The 21,205-nt window shown below is 41.0% G+C and overlaps 1 protein-coding gene across 6 annotated transcripts in view; it reads right to left on the bottom strand.

Moving 5' to 3' along the window:
* ELAVL4 (ELAV like RNA binding protein 4) overlaps positions 1 to 21,205 on the bottom strand; it is a gene marked incomplete at its 5' end in the record, with an annotated part of 85,768 nt that overhangs the window by 44,739 nt on the left and 19,824 nt on the right. For 5 of the 6 annotated variants that reach the window (XM_079927600.1, XM_079927601.1, XM_079927602.1 and 2 more), the window contains one exon: positions 4,546 to 4,786. In XM_079927600.1, coding sequence (XP_079783726.1) covers positions 4,546 to 4,786 — 241 coding nt within the window. Of the gene's footprint in view, positions 1 to 4,545; positions 4,787 to 21,205 lie in introns of those variants that run through there. The other variant, XM_079927603.1, reaches the window with a different exon arrangement.

Below are 21,205 nucleotides of genomic sequence, written 5' to 3'. Positions count from 1 at the left end.
ATAGCTCCAACTAACACAGACTTCACCCTTTCTCAGACATCCACAGCCCACATAATCTATTCCATATAGTGGTCACTCCATAGATTCAGTTTTATAATCGATAGTGTTCAGTTTGGACCACGCTGTCCTCAAAACCCCTGCTTCAGAGCTCTCACTTGCCTGAAATGGATAGAAGACTCCTCTTAAAAACTGCATTGTATGGGCACATGGAGAGTGACATGAAGTAAAAGTATAATTCTTTTTTTTATCTCTATGATGCAAATAATCACACAATCTAGACCGGCAGATCAAAACTATTTGTTGTTGTACACGGATTGATTTCTGGCGATTTTTCTCTGTTAGTTTCCCCCATGCTTTCTCTATTCCTTTTGGAGAGAAGTGATAACAAGAGGGACAATTATAAAAATGCAGTTTAGCATTCCAGCTGTTCTGGCTTTAAGACATACCCTGAGCCACCTAACTCTATCCTGGTTCAGCCATATGTTTCCTCCTCTCAAATACCGATCATCTAGGAACCTGGATTTGGAAATGCAATCTCAAAGCTTGAAAAGCAAAAAGGCAACAAAATAAAAAAAAAAAAATAAGAAACGAATTCAATTATCTGCAGTCCACGGGAATAATAGAATTTTTACCAGGGGTTTGGTGTTCTTTGCCTGAGTTCCTCAGTTGCATAAATCCTTGTGGGCCACATGCCGCTTTCCTTCCTCTCTAGCAGCAGAGGCTGCAGATGGATGGAGGAGAAAAATAAAGGACATAGCTTCCAGAGCCTCCTTGTGTTCACAGCTGCACACAAAAGCGACTTGGGATACACGTCTTCTCTCCCTGGTACTTAGATTATCCTGATAAGCAGCCTTTCCCAATTGGAAAAAGAAAATCTAGTATCTCTGAGAAGATATTAACAGAGATGTCCAAAAGCACTGTAAGGGAACCTTAAACCTGGCACTTTCCATAAATTTGGGTCTCCACTGAAGACGGAGTTATATCCCCAGAGGATGATAAATATTGTTATCTTTGCCTCCTGGTATACACAGGAGTATTGTTTGTTTGTTTGTTTGTTTTGCGGTGTGCAGGCCTCTCACTGTCGTGGCCTCTCCCGTTGCGGAGCACAGGCTATGGACGCGCAGGCCCAGCGGCCATGGCTCACGGGCCCAGCCACTCCGCGGCATGTGGGATCTTCCCGGATTGGGGCACGAACCCGTGTCCCCTGCATCGGCAGGTGGACTCTCAACCACTGCGCCACCAGGGAAGCCCAGGAGTATTGTTTTAAGCCATGGTACATAAGATGCAGAGTGCGGCCAGCAACTGCTACTCAGAGGAACCCAGTGTTTCATTGGGTTATGGGCTGAGGGTTAGCAGGGATCTTCAGGTACCACAGGCAGGGGCGCCCTGCACGTGCTTCCACATAAGATCACGCTTTTGGAAATTGGGGGTGAATCCCGGTTCTACCACCTGCTACTAGCTGTGCTGTCTGGGGAAGTTACTTAACCTCACTAAGCTTCCGTGTTTTCATCTAAGAAAATGGAGGCTGTTTTTAATGTTAAGTGAAATAAGGTATCTTCAGTGCCTAGCAAGTACCTGGCATAGAGTAAGTACTTGATAAATAATAATAAGTATGTCCTCAGTACCACAACACTTAAGTCCATGCCCAAATTCAAACGGAGAATTCGTTGACAACCTATAGCCAGGAGCGAAGCCAGCTTACTGGCAACACCATTAACAGTTTCTCTTTCCCTCCCTCCCTCCCTTCCTTCCTTCCTTCCTTCCTTCCTCCCTCCCTCCCTCCTTCCCTCCCTCCCTCCCTCCCTCCCTTCCTTCTTTCTTTCCTTCCTTCTTTCTCTATCTCCCCCCACCTCGCCCCCTCTCTTACTCTCTCTCTCCATTTTAGAAGCCAGAACCTTCCAAGGGAATCTATTACATTCTCTTAGGGAGTGGTTTAGGCTGGAAAATCTTAATCTTGAATTCTTATCTCTTTGCCACTTCCCACCCCCCAAATCCTCCCACTGGATATTTAGAACTCCTTGTAAACTTCACAGGATCAAGATGCATTGAGATCTGTAGGAGGTGTTGGAGGAAAAGGGGGACTGGGGATGTTAAAAATCAGGGCAACAAAAATACCTATGATGTCATTTACCCTGACTTCTGAACCACCAGCAGCAGCCTTTTAACTTGGCTGGTGTGAAACCTCACCTCTCCCAGCCTGCGTTATCACTTAACCCCAAATGTAGGCCTCAGAGCGTCTTCCATCAGAGCGATCCCCACTCCTTCTCCACCTCCCTACAGCCCTCTCTCTCCCTCCTTCTCTGACTTTTAGCGTAGCCAATTAAACCTGAACAACGGGTGGATAGAGGAAATATGCTGCATCTATGGAATGGTACAGCAGGGACCAGTTTCACTGTTAATTTAAAATGCTAGAATTAATTAGGTAGTGTAAATGAAGAATTTAATAAGCACTCTTTACAACCACAAGTTCTACTTTTATTAAACACTGCTGCCAAATGAGGGCAAATATCTCTGGTCTCTCTATATTTCCCTGCCTCATTCCCATAAGTTCTCTGCAAATAAAATTCTTTTCCCCCCTGAATTAAAAAAAATGCATAATTATAAATTTATGCCTGCATTGTATTTCTGCTTTCAACCCGTTAAGCTTCTTCTTTAAGCTCAGATGCTACTGTATGTCTCTGCTTGTGCTGGAGAGGGTGCTAAACAAACCAAAGTTGACAATTTTGGTTTTGTATACCAAATTAAAGGCTGTCTTCGAAGCTGTCACTCTTACTCAAATACACTCAGTGAACTACCAAATTAGCATTCTTTCAGTAAAGGAATCTGCTTGTTTAAACATGTGTCTTTAGAAAACAAGGAACAACACCACGAATCAGTACTTCTCAAAAATCTTACTATAGTTCTAAAGGAACTCTTTTGAAAAGGTAATTAATAATATTCACTAATATAGCTGGCAGAGTCCCTATTTAGAAGGTAAGGCTACACCAAAAATACATTTTCTATACAGGAGTGGGAGGAAGAATCATATGGTTAACTGGTTTTAATTTGGTTTGAATTATCATCCTATTATATAAAGATTCTTCAGGAATCTAAACATTGGATTTCTGAGAGCATAGGCAGTTCTGTCAAAGGATAGATGATCCAGGGCTCTGGGATAAGAACACCAAAGCCCTGGCCCATTTGGAGACCTTGATAAAATTTCTCTGTTCTAGCTATTCTCCTTGAAACATACTAACTGTACCTATAATAATAACACGCTCCCCCATTACTGAGAGACTGCTATGCAATAGGTATTGTGCTAGGCAGTATATATCCAGTCTCTCCTTTAATCCTCACAATAAGCCCTTTGAGATAAGTATTCTTTTCCAATTTTACAGAAGAGGAAATTATGTTTAGAGGGTTATATGACTTATATTTTCGACACTTATTTTAGTTTTATGATTTTGCAAAATACTTAATATAAATGGACAAATTAACAAGTGAATTAGAAGAAATGGAGAATATATACAGCTACATGCACATAAATACACTGGATTCTCTGATTTAAAAATCAAGATAATGTATCTCTGTATTTTAGAGTTTCCTTTTTCTTATATAGGCCAGCTGCTCTTCAATTAAACTGTCCAGAGAGAGGGAAACAAAAGTCAACACCCCAAAATGACAAATACTCAAAGCTGAGTGTGAATGATTTTAGGACGGGAGCATCAGAGAGCAGTAGCTTCACTGCCGTCACTATGTAGTCCAGTATTTTTCTAAGAAAACATTCCCACTTCCAGAAGGATTACAAGGAAACTACCCTCATCCCCAGCCCCAAAGGATAATAGCGTCAGTATCTGGCAAACATTAAGTCCTCAATAAATGGCTGTCAGTTAGAAAAAAATCAGAACCTAAAACTTTCAAGTATTGAAGTATAGGGTATTGTTTCAATTTCAAGTAAAAAGTCTCTGACTTCTCAGAGAGTATCTTCACAACAAACAAATAAATAAGATAAAATACCTTCATCAAGCATCTCCCTCCTACTACAGGGTAGTTTTATTCCAGAATCATCTGCTATCCTTGGGGTCTATTTCTCCCAGGGACAATGGGCAGTTGTGACCACAATGGCCCCCTTTAAAAGACAGTTTCAGATACATGGAAATACACTGGACACACGCAAACCAAATGTTTGAGAAGAAAGGGATAAATAGATAAAAACTAGTATAGGGAGGGCAGAGGGCAGAACTGTGAACTAAAGAACAAAGGGTAGGGGTGGCTGATTAAGAATAAAAGAGGACACAGCCAAAGGATTATTTCACATAAACTAAAGCTGAGGAGGCTGCAAAATCTTTATCTGCTTCCCAGTCCTACCAATTTGCAATATGGTTTCATGTAGTATACACACGCATGAGTTTATGACTGTGTACCCACGCTGACCTTGAATGCAGGATACACGCTGCAGACACTCAAAAGGCATCACCACACATATGCATTTCTGCTAAGATCTGCACATCTAATGGAACAACGCAGCTGTGAATCCCAAGCCTAGAATATCGAAGAAGAGCATACCTGTAATTTTGTCTCTCACGAGTTTGCAGGATTCTATTTCACCAATGCTCCCAAAGAGACTCCTGAATTCCTCTTGGGTCATATTCTGGGGTAAATAGTTGACTATGAGGTTGGTTTTGCTGTCATCTGTGGCTGCCCCTGTCTGCATGGGAGAAGGACAGTTTCTATTGTTGCTGGAGGGTCCATTGCTTGTATTGGATGTCGGGCCATTTGACACCTGAGGCTCCATGGTGCTAATTATCTAAATAAAAATAAAAATAGTAAACCTTTTGATATCTCAAAGACACAGAGTCTCTTTCAAGATTTTATTTTATTTTTTGTAAAGAAAGAGAACAAGATAAAGCAGGATGGAGCAAAAGAGATGGGGTTGTGAACACAGCCAATTTAGAAACATGTTTTTAACCAAAATGTTAAACTCCCCTTGCTATTTTTAGGCCAGCCCCCCCCCCCCCCACCCGTAGATTTTGAGCACAGACTAGAATGCAGTGGGAACTCTCCCATTATTTTGTTAATGAAAAGCTAATTCCTGTTTTCATTACACAATCACTCTCAGAAATGTATACTTAAGCCACACCGAATTATAATTAAAATGTAAAGTAATAATCATGATTAAAATTATAGTTCCATTAAAGCTGAAAAAGCTAAATATAGAGGGCTATGCTCACAAGTTTAAATACAGTACCTGTTTATTAACTGTCTCATAAAGTAAAATGACATTAAATTAAGTGGGGTTGTTCCATATGGGAAGGGTTTAGATTTTCACTGATAATACTGATCAAACTTCAGATTTCATAAAGGCATGCTGGGGAGCTACAAAGTTATCTAATAATTTTTCTCCCCAGTGCCTCTGTTACTATTTCTCCTGGACCTCAAATAAAATTAAAAACATGAAGGAAAAGTTCTCTCTCCACTTTAAGTCTAGCACAGCCCCAGGCTGTCCTCTCACACATTACTTAAAAAGGACTTTCACTGTATCTAAACAGTTAATAAAACAAATATTTCCACGAATGTGTGAACTGTTTGAGGCAGCAGGCATGGAAATAAAAGAGATAAGTCTCTACCCACAAGGGGCTTATAGTCCACAGAGGACACAGAAGGCAAATGGCTACAGTAGGACAATGGGCCTGTAACAGAGGAGCAATTAAACCTGCTTAAAGGATAGGGGCATTCAGGAAAGTCCCAAGAAGATACTGATAGAATAAGGTTTCACATGAAAAATGGGTTTAAGCTCATGGAGCCAGGTCCTAAAGATGCCTTGTACATAGAATGACAAACATGGAGAATCACAAAACTACAGAGCCAGAAGGCACTTCAGGGAATAAAATTCAGTTCAAAACTCTCATGTTTGAGATGAATTCCAGAGACATCCAGCGACTTCTCTGTCATCACAGGAAAGTGGGGCAGAGTCTGGGCCTGCACCCAGTTTTCCTGGCCCCAAATGCAGCTCATCAGTCCCACTTTTCCATTCTATCCTAGCACCATCCCTTATTCATCCTTCATGGTGTGGTTTCTGTCTTACGTGAAATTGACCATCACCTCCTTGGAAATGGAATCATGCTCTGCCATTCCCTAGTTGTGTGACCTTGGGTAAGGGATTTAAATTCTGGGAGACTTAGTTTTCCTCATTTGAAAGAGGAGAACAATGCCACCTGCCTTGCAAGGTGGTAAGAAGGATCTGGTGATAGGATGTATGTAAAGTGCCTGAATAGTTGTGGGAACATAACCACAATCATTGATATTTATTGAAGTCATTCTGCCAATCACCTGATGTGACTTCTCTCACTGACTCCCCACAAGAAAGCAGTGAGCCATATTCTAATATTCTCTACATTTTATAGACAAGGAAACCAAAGCTTAGCAGATACCTGATTACAAGTAGCTTCCATTACTACCATTTGGCTGCTCAGAGAATTTTGGGGAGATAAGCATGTTTATCTAATATACATGTAGCAAAATGTACAAATCTTAAGGGTACAACTCAAAGAATGTTTACAAAGTAAACACCACTCACACCTAAGTAACCACCTTTCAGATCACAATACAGAACATGACCAGCATTCCAGAAGCCTTTCTTGTGTCCTCACCCCTGTTATTCATACCACCCCCAAAGGTAACCACTACTCTTGACTTCTAATCCATAGATTTGTTTTATCTGTTTTTGAATTTTACATACACGGAATCACACAATACATACTCTTTTATGTCTTTTCACACATTATGTCTGGGTGTCATCCATGTTGTGAGGTGTAGTGGTAGGCTGCTCTTCTCCACTTGCTGTAGAGAATTCCATTGTATGAAAATATCACGTTTTATTTATCTCTGCTACTTTGATGAACATTTGGGTTGTTTCTAGTTTTTAACTATTGTAGATAATGCTGCTATGGGCATTATATACATGTCTTTTGGTGTACACACACACACACACACACACACACACACACACACATTTCTGTTGGGAATATTCCTGGAAGTCTATTTTTTGGGTCATAGGGTATATTCTGCTTTAGTACATACTGTCAATAGTTTTCCTAAGTAGATGTACCAGTTGACACTCCCACCAGCAGTGTATGAAAGTTCTAGTTGCTGTTCGTCCTCACCAACCTTCAGAGACTGTTTTTTGCTTTTGTTTTGTTCTGTTTTTTGCTTATTTACTCATCTGAAACATAGTGGTAGTAAAAAGGGAATGAGTTTTTAGCCAAGGGAAGAGCTGACTTAAAATTCTAGTTCTATTACTTATTAGCTCTGTGATCTCAGGCAGGTTATTTCAATACTCTTAAGCCTCAGTTTCCTCTGTAAACTGGAATAAAGCCTACTGTGCAAGGTTATTTATATGTATAAGTTGCCTAGAACATAAAGTGGCTAGAAGCATCATAAGTATTATTCCTCATCATGCCCTACATAGGTGAGCCTTGCTGTAATCATTTCTTCTTCTGATAATCACAAATGGGATATGAAACCAAAAGAAAAAAAAAAAGAAGTCTCAAGAGGAGTCGTGGAAATAAGGCAGATTGAGGAAGGTGGGAAGCTTCTAAGATTCTTTGCCATCATGTAGATAACTTAAGTGGCTCCACTTAAATCATCACAACTTTCTTGGCTTCAGGTCAACTATGGCATTGCGTTAGGCTGGTCCAAACCGCAAGGAGAAAGCAAAGGGTTCCTGAGAGGAATCGTAAATCAAGCTCTCCTCAGCACTGACAGAAAATGCACCCAGTAAATCCTATTCAGCTGCTCTGCCCTTGAGGCAAGGGCCCAGGAAAGAATGAGGGCGATGTGCCCAGGGGAGGGGTCACGCTAATGGAGATGCTGTTACGGAGCATCACTGAAACTGCTGGCTGTGAGGCAGGTTTCTGCTCTGCCAAGCCGTCGGCCTCCTGGGCTTGTGCAGTGCCTCCGTTTGCTGTGTCGTCTCACTGCTTCACTGAGTCAGGTGTCCAGGCAACAAACACAAGAAGCACTGCCAACTCAATAAGGAACTTAAAAAACAGAATTTATGGGCTTGCCTGGTGGCGCAGTGGTTGAGTCCGCCTGCTGATGCGGGGGACACGGGTTCGTGCCCCGGTCCGGGAAGATCCCACATGCCGCAGAGCGGCTGGGCCCGTGAGCCATGGCCGCTGAGCCTGCGCGTCCGGAGCCTGTGCTCCGCAACGGGAGGGGCCCCAACAGTGAGAGGCCCGCGTACCGCAAAAAAAAAAACCAAAACAGGATTTATCCAATTCAGGAGGCTCGGGTGGCAGAACCATAGAGCTGCCCAACTACTACATTTTGATTTAGTGGCAAAAAAGCCAGTCCCACAATCTACATAACACCTTCGCTGCTCCACTTTCCTAGGTTACCCTTCTCACGGCTGGGCTCTTGCACAAACACCTAGAAAATATTCTGCAGCGAGGCAGCTTTGTGGGTGTTAGTGATGGCGTAAGAAGAATATAGTCATACCTAAGCAGGCTGTTACCTGACAGCCGTGTTCGGTGTTTGTTCACTGGATGCTTGACTCACAGACACATGTGGCGAAAGCCAGCACTTGTCTCTGTGAACATCTCATGGGTCTCCCTGCTCCAGAAAGGCCTAAGAAGTATCAAGTCTGCAGCAAAGAAATTTCAGTTCCCCAATCAGCTTTCTGGATCTCCTTACATCCTATGTGGATTTCCTAATTTATGTTGACTCCTGGAGCTGAGCCCCATCTGGACATCCGACAACCCGAACTGGGCCCAAACCTCTGACAAGGAATCACGAGATACAATGTTCGGTACTGAGGTACCTTAAGCAAACAAACCTATAAATTAGGTCATTTCTCGTCTCGTGGAGATGGAGCTCTCTTTGCTCTGCACACACACTACACGGTTATCCTTTTGTGGACTCAGAAGGAACTGAGGAAAATACACATATGCACACACACAGAGTTTTCTCAATAAAAACGTACAGCTTCAAAGCTGAGAAACATTTGCAAATGTGTTAATATACATCATGTAATAAGACCCCTTGCTGGGCTTAATGACGCATCCCAGGATGCAAGACAGGCTTAAAAAAAGAATCAGAAATGTAAAATGTCAGAATCAAATCTGATACACAAGTGAACCAAGAGCATTTTAAAACATTACTTGGAAAATAAGAAAGTTGCCAAGATGTAAATATATTGAATGCAAGAATATGAAACTGTGGCACTTGAAGGTTACGTGATAGATCTGAAAGAGAGGACACTTATAATCCCTACTTGGGAAACAGACCAGAGGTAAACGTGTCTATTAGTGGGAAGCATATCCTTCAATAAATTCAGAGGCCGGCTCGGCAAAATCAGAAAGCTTGCTTCCCTACTCTAAGGCCTTTGATATTCTAACAGCACAACTGTCATTGCAAATAAATATATCAGTTACTCAAGTGTGCATATGGACTTTAATGAAGGATTCTGTGTGGGTCTCACAGCCAACTTCGTAGCTGATCAGGTTCCAAACCCCTGACTTGCCTTCCTTCCCTCCTCTGAATGGCAATTAAGAGCAGAATTACAGTCAGCATCAAGGATAGAGCACTGAGGAGGTTCAGTTGACTTCAAACTCTAATGGTTGTACAAAGCACTGCATTAAATCTTTTATGTTCCCGTGATATATTTTAAGAAACATTATACAGGCAGAAAATTTCAGGGGTAAACTATTAGAGCAGTGCACAATAATGTAGGCACTCAAATCCTGTCATTGTAAATGTTGATGGTTTGAATGACTAATTACTCACACTCAAGGCATTAACCTCACCCCTCCCACTCCCCCCCTTTTTTTTTCTGCAAAATATACAACAAAAGCGAGAGGGAAGGCCTCAGGCATGCAGCTGCTGGATCATCACTCTGGGTCGTTTATCTCTGCAGAGGCAGTGGAGGTAAGAAGCAGAGGCTGGGCGCCAGGCTTCTTTCTTTCTCAGGATATTCTTGAAAATAAGAGCCAACCCTCTCTGCCCTTCATGGCATCTCTGTCACTACAATTCTGGGTCCTTCCCAATGGTCCTAAATTAACTGTTCAATCACATCTTTTGTTATTGTCCACCCAAGGTATCTGTTACACTACTTCCTGGACATGCCCGGTTATATGCATTAAAAAAGGGTTCATTTCCACAATGGCTAGATCTGGGAATGTTAGATGAACGGAGATGGAGCCCTGGAGTGCCAGGCACTGTGCTAGGTCCTGGGGATACACAGACAACAAAGACAAGGAGCTGGCCCTCACTGAGTTCACAGTGTGGATGCAGGACAGATATCAGAGAACATTAGGGACCACCAAGCCCAACCCTGTAACTTTAATGAGGAAACTGAGGACCAGAAAGGGGAAGTGACTTGCACAGGTCACAGTGCTAGTTAGAGACAGAGCTAGGACTTAAGCCTAGGCCTACAGGCTACTTCACTTGAGTGTTCTTGTGACAATGCAGACATGGCCCCTTAGATGAGAGTTTACTTCTAATTTTTTTTCGGGGAGGGTGTGAAGGTGGCCATATCACAGAAAAGCACTTGAATATAGGTGTGGAGACATGTCTACCTCCTTACTTTTCTGAGTAGAGTACTTTAAACAGTTCACAAAGAATGGCGACCTGAACTCTGAGCTCCATCGTACAGAGACCACATCTGTTTTGTTTATAATAGTATCTCCTGCATGTAGGACAGGGCCTGAGAATTGGTAGGTTCTGCATAAAGAACTACTGAATGAATGAAAGTCCTTGAAAGTCCAATAGTTTGCTAGATCCCTCTTAACAACCCTGTGAAGTACAAGCCAATAATTTTATTAATGTCATCTCCATCTTACATATAACAAGAGGACAGAATACTTATTGAGTTGCTATTATATGCCAGGCATACACTTAGATATTATTTCAAATGCAGATTCTAAGAGGCATTCATTCAAGCAGGAGGGCTGAAGCTGTGGCTGACGTGGACCCTGTAGAGAAGCCGGTGAATGCCTTTGCTCTTTCTCCTCAGAAAAATATATATGCACATAACATTTTAGGTACACTAAAGCCAATCCTTTGTCTCAGACTGAAATCTCCCAGTTGATTCTAAGAGTAGCAATATAATCAAAGGGCAAAAACTTGCCTTCCTTCCCCAATCACTCTTTTCATGTAATTTCTTGCCCTCAGAATTCATTCATTCATTAAGACAAATATTTATTGCTGAAGGGTCCACATGTCAGAGGAGAGAGCAAGCACATCCTGTGGCCAGAAAGTCCTTTAAGTATATTAAGCGAGACTCATTCTAAAATTCTAGAAAGTACGTAAGGCCTCCTTTAATATTTCTTCCATCGGCTCATGAATCTCTTACAGCTCCCTCTGTCCCCCACTCTTCACAAGGCTTTCATGTGCTCAGGCTTGGCGGGGGGGTCAGGTAAGCATTATAGGGCTGGTCCTATTCCTCACAGCTGAGGACATCACTATTCCAGACCCCACGTTGGCACAGCAGGGGTCCTACCATAGCCCTCACACCAATCCTGTCAGCCACACCACCATGGTTTTGCTCCAGAATTTTCCACAGAAATGGCACTCTGACAATAAATTGTATGGTCTTGCATTTACGTACCTTAACCTAGTTGACACTTTCAGTATTTACTTCACAAGGCAAATAGAAGGTTACAACTTTATATTAGAGGAACCTGTGTCGATGTAGAACTCACTACTGACATTCATCATCTGAGAGCCCAGTGCAGGGCCCTTGTACTCCCATCACACCACTCTTAGCTGTCTTCAACTTCTGATTTTTCTTGGGGGGTGGGGCGGTGACCTCGATACTCCATCATCAGTCAAAAGGATCAAGAGAAAAGAACCTAAGAAGGTCACAGGAATGTGATGTTTCTTTAACAAATACTCTCCCATCTACTTTCAGCACCCTCTAAATGTCAAACTAGAAAGATGCTAAAGGAATGTACTAATTGCAAACTTGCTTCAGGTGTGTACATCTGCGATCCACATATGTATTTTATTAAATAGTTTAATGAGTATTTAAAGGTGTTTCCTTTTACCATGCTGGAAGGACTTTTGAAAATTTATGTATAAAGGCTAAGCCTTATGTAATAGAACAAGTGCTCCCAAGAGCATGAAGAATAATGTTTACCAAGGGCAGTCACTGAATCGAACCATTAAAGAAATAGATTTAAATTATTCATGAGAACAAAAATAAAAGTCCTAATTCTCTTTGTAGGCATTTCCCACTTGACCCTTATAAAATTCTGACATGCACTATGTTAGACTCTGGTAGAGCAGCCCAGACTACTGCATCTCACCCACTTTTCAAAAGCCTGAAAAACAAATCCCCAAAGTTAGAAAATTACACAGCAGGCTCTGTGTTCCTGAAGACAGATATTATTTTTAGGAATAATTCCTCACTTCTCTTCTTGCTCCTTGAAAGATACTAAAAATGTCCTTACACGCCCCCCCCCCCCAATTTGATATTTCTTTAAAGTTTTGTCCATCAGCTCATAAACTCCATGCTGTCTCCTCCTTTTCAAGAGGTTTTAATTTGCTCAAGTCCCTTCAGATTAATTTTTTTTTTAACGTAACATTTTCCTGGTTATGATTCAACTGGGAAGGAGATACGTTATTAATGGGGCCCACAAGGAGGGGCTGAGATCTATGATGTGATCACTCTAGGAAAAGGGAACTTGGGAATATACACCCACCCCCAACCAAATTATATGTGATGACTCACAAAGACCCCTGGACCAGGGGAATCTGGCTGAACACTGCACTCAGGTCCCCCAAAACCATTTGTACCAAGTTTCTGTAGATTCTGCTAGACAGGAAGTAGAAAACTCTAGAAAAAAAAAATTTAATTCCAACTGAGGAAAACATGCTGACAGTTTAATAATGCCTTTGGGCAGATGCACAAATAACCTGAAAGACCTATTTACTCTAGGAAGTTATGTGGTAATAAATTCTCAGCATATCTTTAAAACAAGTGTTTTCAATTCAAGACAAGTTTATCGAATGCTATTATAGGCCAAGGCATTGTTTGAGGAATTGGGGAAAGAAAAATAATTTGATCCCTGCCCTTAGAGGGTTCAAGGTGAGAGGATGGGAAAGGAGGGGAGGTAAACAAATAATTAAAATCAATCATATACACCCCTTTCTTTTAAGCAATTCCCTTCAGACTTTGTCTAACAATGCCCCAGCCCCTCACCAAAAGCACGTAAATGAAATTACGCATAGCCTAGTCATACGCCATTCTGACACCGAACTGACAATCCTGCTTCTGGCCTAAATGCTTACGTCCTAAACAAGTGACTATTTGTAACAATGAGGTAAACTTGAGGCATTACTCCTTTGAAACAGCAGCTTCTTCACTGGAGATGAACACCAGGCATGGCAAAAGTATTCTCAGTGCTGACAGTCAGGGCTTTTTAAAAGAATCAGCCGCCGCTGGAGAGAATAAGAGGCATTAATACTTAAAATAGCAGGGCCAGCATTTAATGAAAAGCATAATCAAAATTTAATGTCTTTTAGGCATTATTCTCAAATTCACAGAAATCCAAGTTTTTAATCTTCTTCCCCAGACACATCACATACATTTCTCCTCCTAAATAAATACTGGCCTCCTTTATATCTTACAGTGTTTCTTTAGGGCTTCAGTTTGGGCCTAAAATGATTTCCTGGTGTGCCCATCTGGGGCAGTCCTGGTACAACCCCTGAGTATTTGGTTTTTAACAGACTTTTACAGAAAACTCTCCAGGGCTGAGGGATGGCTTGATCATCCAGTTCATTATAAAGACAGGGAAACCTTCAAACGACACCCACCCCCACGCCCCTATTCAGTCTTCTTTTCCAAAATGGCCAATTAAGTAAATACAATCCCAAACTTTCAATAGGATTTCTTCATTAAAGGCATATTTGAAAAAGACAAATGTTTTCATTTTAATATAAATGCAATTTCGTGGGCAAGCGCTCAGGCTTCCTGCAAAAATATCAGCTCTAATAAAAAAATCAACCGGAAAACAATTCCTTTCCCATTCTACTCCCTAAGCCCCCAAACTCTGAATGTTTAATGTAGACAAAATAACCAAAATGCCTAATATTAAGCTATGGGCTCCTGTTGGGATGGGAACCAGTTGGGATGGAATATATGTTATCTTCATCTTCCATACGAAGAACATTAATGAGTCACTTGTAAAACTGTCCACAGACTAAATCTGACTTACCTTCTGATTAAATGCATAAACAGTAGCCAGTGGCACAATTCATGTAAACATAAGTACTGTATATTTATAAAATGCCTGGCTAGTGGCTCAGAGTATGAGCAAACTCACCAAGATTCAGCTGTAAAAAGCCACATGTTTTTCTGTATCTATATCATGATTTAAAGCATTGGGTCACTTCTCTGAATTTAAGTTTTGTGCACACTCAGATTGAATTCTTCAGATATCTACTTAAAATATTTTTTCTTTTGAAAATTAACCTTGTTTTCTTAACACAGCTGGGGTAGAGACGAGGAGGAGAGCAGAGGGGAGTAGAGGGAGTTAGTATCTAGAAAAATCTGCACAGAGCAACCTTCTCTTTGTTAAGAGGAATTGTATAATGCCAACAGCCCTTCTAATTCAAAGGAGAGAGATTATCTGGGGACATTCTGAAGCCAAAGTTACTGAGAGAAACAAAAAGGTTCTCAGCACCTCAGTGCATGTAAAAGTGGCCGATGTATAAATTAGACCCATGGACGATTCACACAGCCTCATATTATATCTGTATGTTCACTAGTGAAAAGATCTTGAACAACAATCTGATAGGGCAGTTTTAAATTTGAAAATTCCTGTATCACACTTGAAATTTTATTTTTAACTTCCTCCTTCACTGACTTCGTTTTCTGTTTTTGTATAAGAAAGAAACATTAGAAAAAGGGACACTCTCTGGGAAAGCAAGTGGGTGCAAGTAAAATTGGACTCTAGGAAACCAGGGTTGGTGAGAATGCAGACCTGGGCTGGGAGAAGTGTAGATGTGAATTATTTGTGGACAAAATGTTTACAGAGAACATAGATAGAAATTCAAAGTTTGCAAGTGTCAAGCTTTGAAGGGCAGTGAAATAGTCTCTCTCTCATCATTATTGGTGGAAATAAATATAAATTGGCACAACCTTTCTGAACCTCGTGTTCATATTCTTGGACCGATGATCCATTCTGAAGCTCAGAAAAGAATCCAGAATTCTGTAGACCAAAAGTATGCACAACAAGGTATATTAAGAAAAGTGTACCCAGAAGTGTGAAAAAATAGAAACAACCTGAGGGCCCAAAAGAGGGGGTGACTAAGTAAGTTATCACCTCTTTTATGACACGGTATTCCACAACTGTTAAAATTATGTTTATAATGGTTTTTATAACATGAGAAAATGTTTGTAATCAATGTAGAAAAAAGGTGAAATAAAAAATTGACTATGTCGGGCTTCCCTGGTGGCACAGTGGTTGAGGGTCCGCCTGCCGATGCGGGGGGTGCGGGTTCGTGCCCCAGTCCAGGAGGATCCCGTGTGCCGTGGGGCGGCTGGGCCCGTGGGCCGTGGCCGCTGGGTCTGCGCGTCTGGAGCCTGTGCTCCGTGGCAGGAGAGGCCACAACGGTGAGAGGCCCGCATACCGCAAAAAAAAAAAAAAAAGAAAGAAATTGACTATGTCAATTATATAAACATACACAGAATAGGAGGGAAAAATTAAAATGTTAATAATAAATAGTAGGATTATAGGTGATTGTTATACTTGTCTCCATCTCTATCTTCCTAGTTTTCTGGTTTTTTGTCTTACAATGAAAATATAGCACTTTTATAATCTGAAAGGAAGCTATTTTTAAAAAATAAAGAAAATGTCAAATCCTTCAAACCAGTTCGGAGCCACAGTATTAAAAATGATTCCATCTCTCTAGAGACTGTCATACAGAGTGAAGTAAGTCAGAAAGAGAAAAACAAATATCGTATATTAACGCATAGATGTGGAACCTAGAAAAATGGCACAGATGAACCGGTTTGCAGGGCAGAAATAGAGACACAGATGTAGAGAACAAACGTATGGACACCAAGGGGGGGAAAGTGGCGGGGTGGGGTAGTGGTGGTGTGATGAATTGGGCGATTGGGATTGACATGTATACACTGATGTGTATAAAATGGATGACTAATAAGAACCTGCTGTATAAAAAAATAAAATTCAAAAAACAAAACAAAACAAAAATAAAAACAAACAAACAAAAAATGATTCCATCTCCTTCCCAGAGCTGTCCTGCAGGATCTCTCCTTGGCCACACTCTGCTTGTTTCTACATAGGAGCCCAAATGAATAAAAATCGCATTTCTTGAAACAGTCTCTGATTTGGTCTCCCCTTCACCTACATCACTGCACATTAGTGAGGTTACAATCTAAGACTGCCTTATCGCCTGGCAGCAACCTTCACGAAGACAGCAAGGAGAGTGGATGATTTATAAGAAAACTGTTCCCTGGATCAGGGAGTGAAAAGTACTGATCTGTTCTAAAAGCTCCTGCTGACAAACTCTGATATTATGAACATTCTGCTCTTGGACAAAAGCTCCCACTTTTCTTAATTACATGGTTTGAGCAGGAGCCTGCTTTCAGGATCTGCCCAATCACACAACAGCCATTTATTTTCCCAACTGCAGCTGCCAAAATTTCCCTGATCTCTGTTCTGTGCTCCATCTTCAAGGACATCTTGTGAATGTATGACACTGTCAAGCAGCATTCCACGCCATGCTTTTTGAGTTTCTCTCTCTCTCTTTCCTGCATACGGAGATCCTCCTAATACATATTTATAAAAATCTCATGAACGAGAAGCAAAGCGGAGGCAAAAAAAAAAAAAAAAAAATCACAAATACCAAGTATCAGAATATTTCTATCTGCTTTGAGGCAGATAACTTTATTATGGCAATGAACCACTAATACGCTCTCTTATCTGTGTGATGCGCTTACTTTTATTTTATGGACGCTGCATCCTGTAATTCTTTGGGTCCCCTCTTTGTAATATTGCTAGGAAAATGAGTGCCAAATCTGTAGCCTTCTATGTGTAAAGAAAGAGCACAGGACCTCACTGCAAACTTGATTCTTTTTTTAAGCACAAACCTCACCCCTGAGTTTATCTTATTTTTAAAATTCTCTTAGTTTTCCTTCATCTCAATCTCCTCATTGTTCTATTTTTTAAAATCTCCTACTGTATGCATTATGATTTGCTTCATAACAACAGAAAATTTTGGATTAGAACAGAGGATAAGTAAGTTAATATTTCTGTCTTCACAAACAATCTTTTGTCTTTATCAAAACATGCTTTTGAAATCTCACTAATTCGTACTAATTGGGCAAGAGTCAAACTGGCATTTTAAAAATTGAGAAATAATAAGCCTTTTAAAAACACATGGTAAAGTTCAAAATTATTACCTTTATAATAAAATTCAAACTGCATAATATATAATTCTCAGATAAGACCCTTTTAGGACTAATTTAATATGTCTTTAATAATTTAGATATGACACATCCAAATTATGATACACTAAGGTTACTGAAAAGAGTTGAGTAGGGTAACCATCTCCTTTGAAATCACAGACACAAAGTAAATTTGCTTGCAAACTCTTCCAACTCTTGATGTATTCTTTTCATCCCAGAAATTTACCTTTTAAAAGAGTGAAAGACTAACAGATATTCAGAATCAGCTGTTGTCAAATCAGTGCAACCTAAACTTCTTTAGTTACAGGCATATTTTAAAGAAAGTTGTAAGTCACAGTTTACTAATGATAATATAGTGCTTCATTTGAATAGCCCCTCCCACAACTGAAGTTATCTTTTAAAAGAAGAAAAGCAGTATAAAGAAACAAAAGCCAAGCTAACTTCCTTAACATTAATGAGTTCCTTCCATGAGCCAAAAGCCATTATGTTAAATGCCAGGGATATAAAGGAAATAAAAGAGGTTCCTGCCTGCAAGGAAGTAAATAAATAAGTAAATAAGTAATTATTATATAATGTCATAAATATGGTAATGGAGAAGCACATACAAAGTGCCTAGCAAAGCCCCTGCCTGGAATATGGCAAAGGCTCAATAAACGGAGATCCTGTTTGGTTTACACAGGAAAATGTCTAGGCAAGCAATTACCACGAAGTCCGTCCAATACTGCCAACAGTTAGCACACAATAAATGGTAATAGGTATCTCCACATACATTACTTCACTTAATTCTCCCACAACTTTGCAAAGTAGGTAATTGTCACTCCTCTCATTTACAGCTGAGGAAACTGAGGCTTGAAGAAGTGAAGTCACTTTACACATGATGGAGAAATGAGGCTTCAGGCAGTGTCCACTGTCACTCAGCCAGAACCGCAACTTGAACTCAAGTCTGAAACCAAATTCTGTGCCCTTCCCTAAACCTCCACGTCTGAGTAAAGAATTCCTATCAGCATAAAATGCAACCCAGTAGTCTCAGAGAAAGTAAATGATCTAATCCGATTAAAAACATTCTAGGCTATGTGTCTGCTATTAGTCAGTAAATACTGCCAAATAAATTGTTGTTACTGGAAAGATCTTAATTCAAAATTCTACGTGGTATAATGGAAAGAGCATGAGGTTTGGAGTCTATCTGATCTGGGTTTGAAAACCAGCTCCAGCCTTGACCTTGGCTCAGCCACTTAAGACTCTCTGAGGTGCAATTCAAATTTACTCATCTGAAAAATGCGAACAATTTTCTGTCTGCCTTGCAGGGTTACTGTGAAGATTGAAAATAACAAATTTAAGGCATTGGGCTCAGAGTTCAGCACACAGTAAGCACTTAATACATGTTCATTCTCCTGGTCCAAAACATAACATACTGAAAATATGTGCCCATTAAAATGTGTTGCAGGTGGCAAAGTTGACTAATCTGAGAGCTGGTACGATTTATCCCTGGAATTTAATTTCTGAAATACAAAAGAACACTTAAAAACGTTACTACTCATCACTATGTCGATGGCTATTTCCATTTTCAAAATGCTTCACAAACATTAACTAACAAGTTCTCACAGTAATACCAGTCAGGAAAATATAGAGCAAAGGAGGAGAGATTAAGTGAACTTGAAAAAAAAAAGAATAATGAAAGCACCATTTTTAACACTTACAGACAATTTCTGGTACACTTTCCTCTTTTAAAAAACTCTCTACTGTGAATGGGTTAAAGTTAGATACTTCAAATGCAATAAGCAGTCATTAGGGTTTCTGATTTCTCAAAATGAAAACCCTCTTGTTTTCACGGGATATTTCAGGAAATCGACACACTGCTCTGTATACTGAATATGGAGGGCGTTCCTGGCTTTCCACATGGACCTGCTCAGGGTGAGAGAGTGGGGGTATTCTTGGTCCACTTGGATGGCTCCTCCCTCCTGTGGACCCCAAGGGGCAGCTACATGGACCAAATGCCCTTCAGGAGGATTTTCCAGGCCACCGTCGGAAAGGCGTGGTGGCAAGTGCAGAGATAACACAGCAAGTGTCATCTCCCTGCAGAAACGAGACGAACCCTTACAAAGCCACTGGAAAGAATTCATTAAATCACATGCTAGACGCAGGGGAGTTTGTAAGCACATTCACACCCAACACCCCTTTTAATCTTCATGAAGATCCTCAGAGATGGATGGGATATGTCCTCCTTCCACCCACCACTTGCATTTTATAGGTGAGCAAACTAAGAGTTAAGGAGAAGACGGAGGGTAGAATGACTAGCCCCTGCTCACAGTGTTCAGAGCTGGGATTGGAACTGGGGTCTTCCTGTTACTGGCTCCCATCTTCCTCTCTTACCCACCATAACCTCCACAAGCCCTTAGAAAGCTCACTCTGCGGCCAGCAATGACAAACCAGAGCACACAGTGTTCTCTCTCATGCCACACTCTGCAAAACACTCTTGCTGGCCCAGAAGGCCCTCCTCTCTCATCAACAGGCCTAACACAACCTTCCTCAGCACCCCATCACGGCTCCCTCCTCTCTCCCTTGTACACACTTCTAACTGGGACATTTAGCACATAGCATCGGGACTCTCCATCTTCCTGTCTCTATCACTGGACTGTGAGCTCCTTGAGGACAGGGACTGTGTTTGATTCATTTGTAACCCCAGGGACCAGCTCCAGGTTTTGTTGGTAGGATAAACGAGTGAATGGATGGCTCTCTGCTCTCCATAGTGAAATCTGCTTTCCTTGCTCTATTCCCCACCATTCAGCTCTTATCATAAACCTCCTCTCATCTCTCTTTCTCTCCTCTTCAAAATCAATTTAAAAGTAGAAGCACTTTCATCTTCTAAAGCTATATGTACTTATCATTATTGTTTCCCTCACCTTCTTTCAAATTGTCTCAAAAGACTGTATTTTTAAGGCCAGGGATCTTCCATTTTCTGTGTAAGGCCATCTTTACAGCCTCTGTTTCTTCGCCTCCAGATTCCTTTGACCTCTGATTTCCTCTGTTTCAGGCCTAAACTCATATTTCATTTTCACTTTGGGTTTGAGACTGGCTAAAGTCTGGCGATTAAGAGCCCAGAGAACATTTCCACCTGTGAGAGTTTCCACATGTCACACAAGCCAAAGCCAAAGCCAAGGGGGCTTCTTAACATTTTGCTGCAACAACTGTCAGAGGCTGGCATGCCGGCCACGTTATTTTTTTTAAACAAATGAGAGACTACATTATCATGTAATTACTTCTACATCCATTCAAATCAAATCAATTCAAATACTTACCTATTGCATAGCATAATGGTTAAGAACACAGGCACCAGAGCCTGAATGCCCAGGTTCAAATCCCTGTTGTGCTGTGTGACCTTGGGCATGTTACTTAACAGTCCTATGTCTCAGTTTTCTCAATATTGGTAGAGTTCACAGGAATGTGGCAAAGATTAAATATTTTATTATTATTAGATAATTGAGTTCCAGGGCCTTTGATACCTGCCCTCTAGGAATTCAGGTCTTGAGCGATTAGCAGATAGATCTGTAATCAAAGTTCCAAAATGCAATAAGGCAAGTGCCCTACTCTGAATGCCTCCTGCTGTATGTCCCTTCCGTGTTATGTCCCCTCCATGTCTTTGCACGTGTGCTCTCTCTCCCCCCAACTAAAATGCTTCTTCCACCACCATCTAAATAACCCTGCCATTTTGCAAAATTCAGTTGAAGCCAGCCTCCCTGACCCACACAATCTCGGGAACCTCCTCTCTGTCCTCTGTTGTGATACTCACCA

This window comes from Stenella coeruleoalba (assembly GCF_951394435.1).
Source record: "Stenella coeruleoalba genome assembly, chromosome: 1".
Lineage (NCBI taxonomy): Eukaryota > Metazoa > Chordata > Mammalia > Artiodactyla > Delphinidae > Stenella > Stenella coeruleoalba.
Note: the sequence above shows the minus strand (reverse complement) of the source record. Positions and strands in the feature narration are given on the sequence as shown.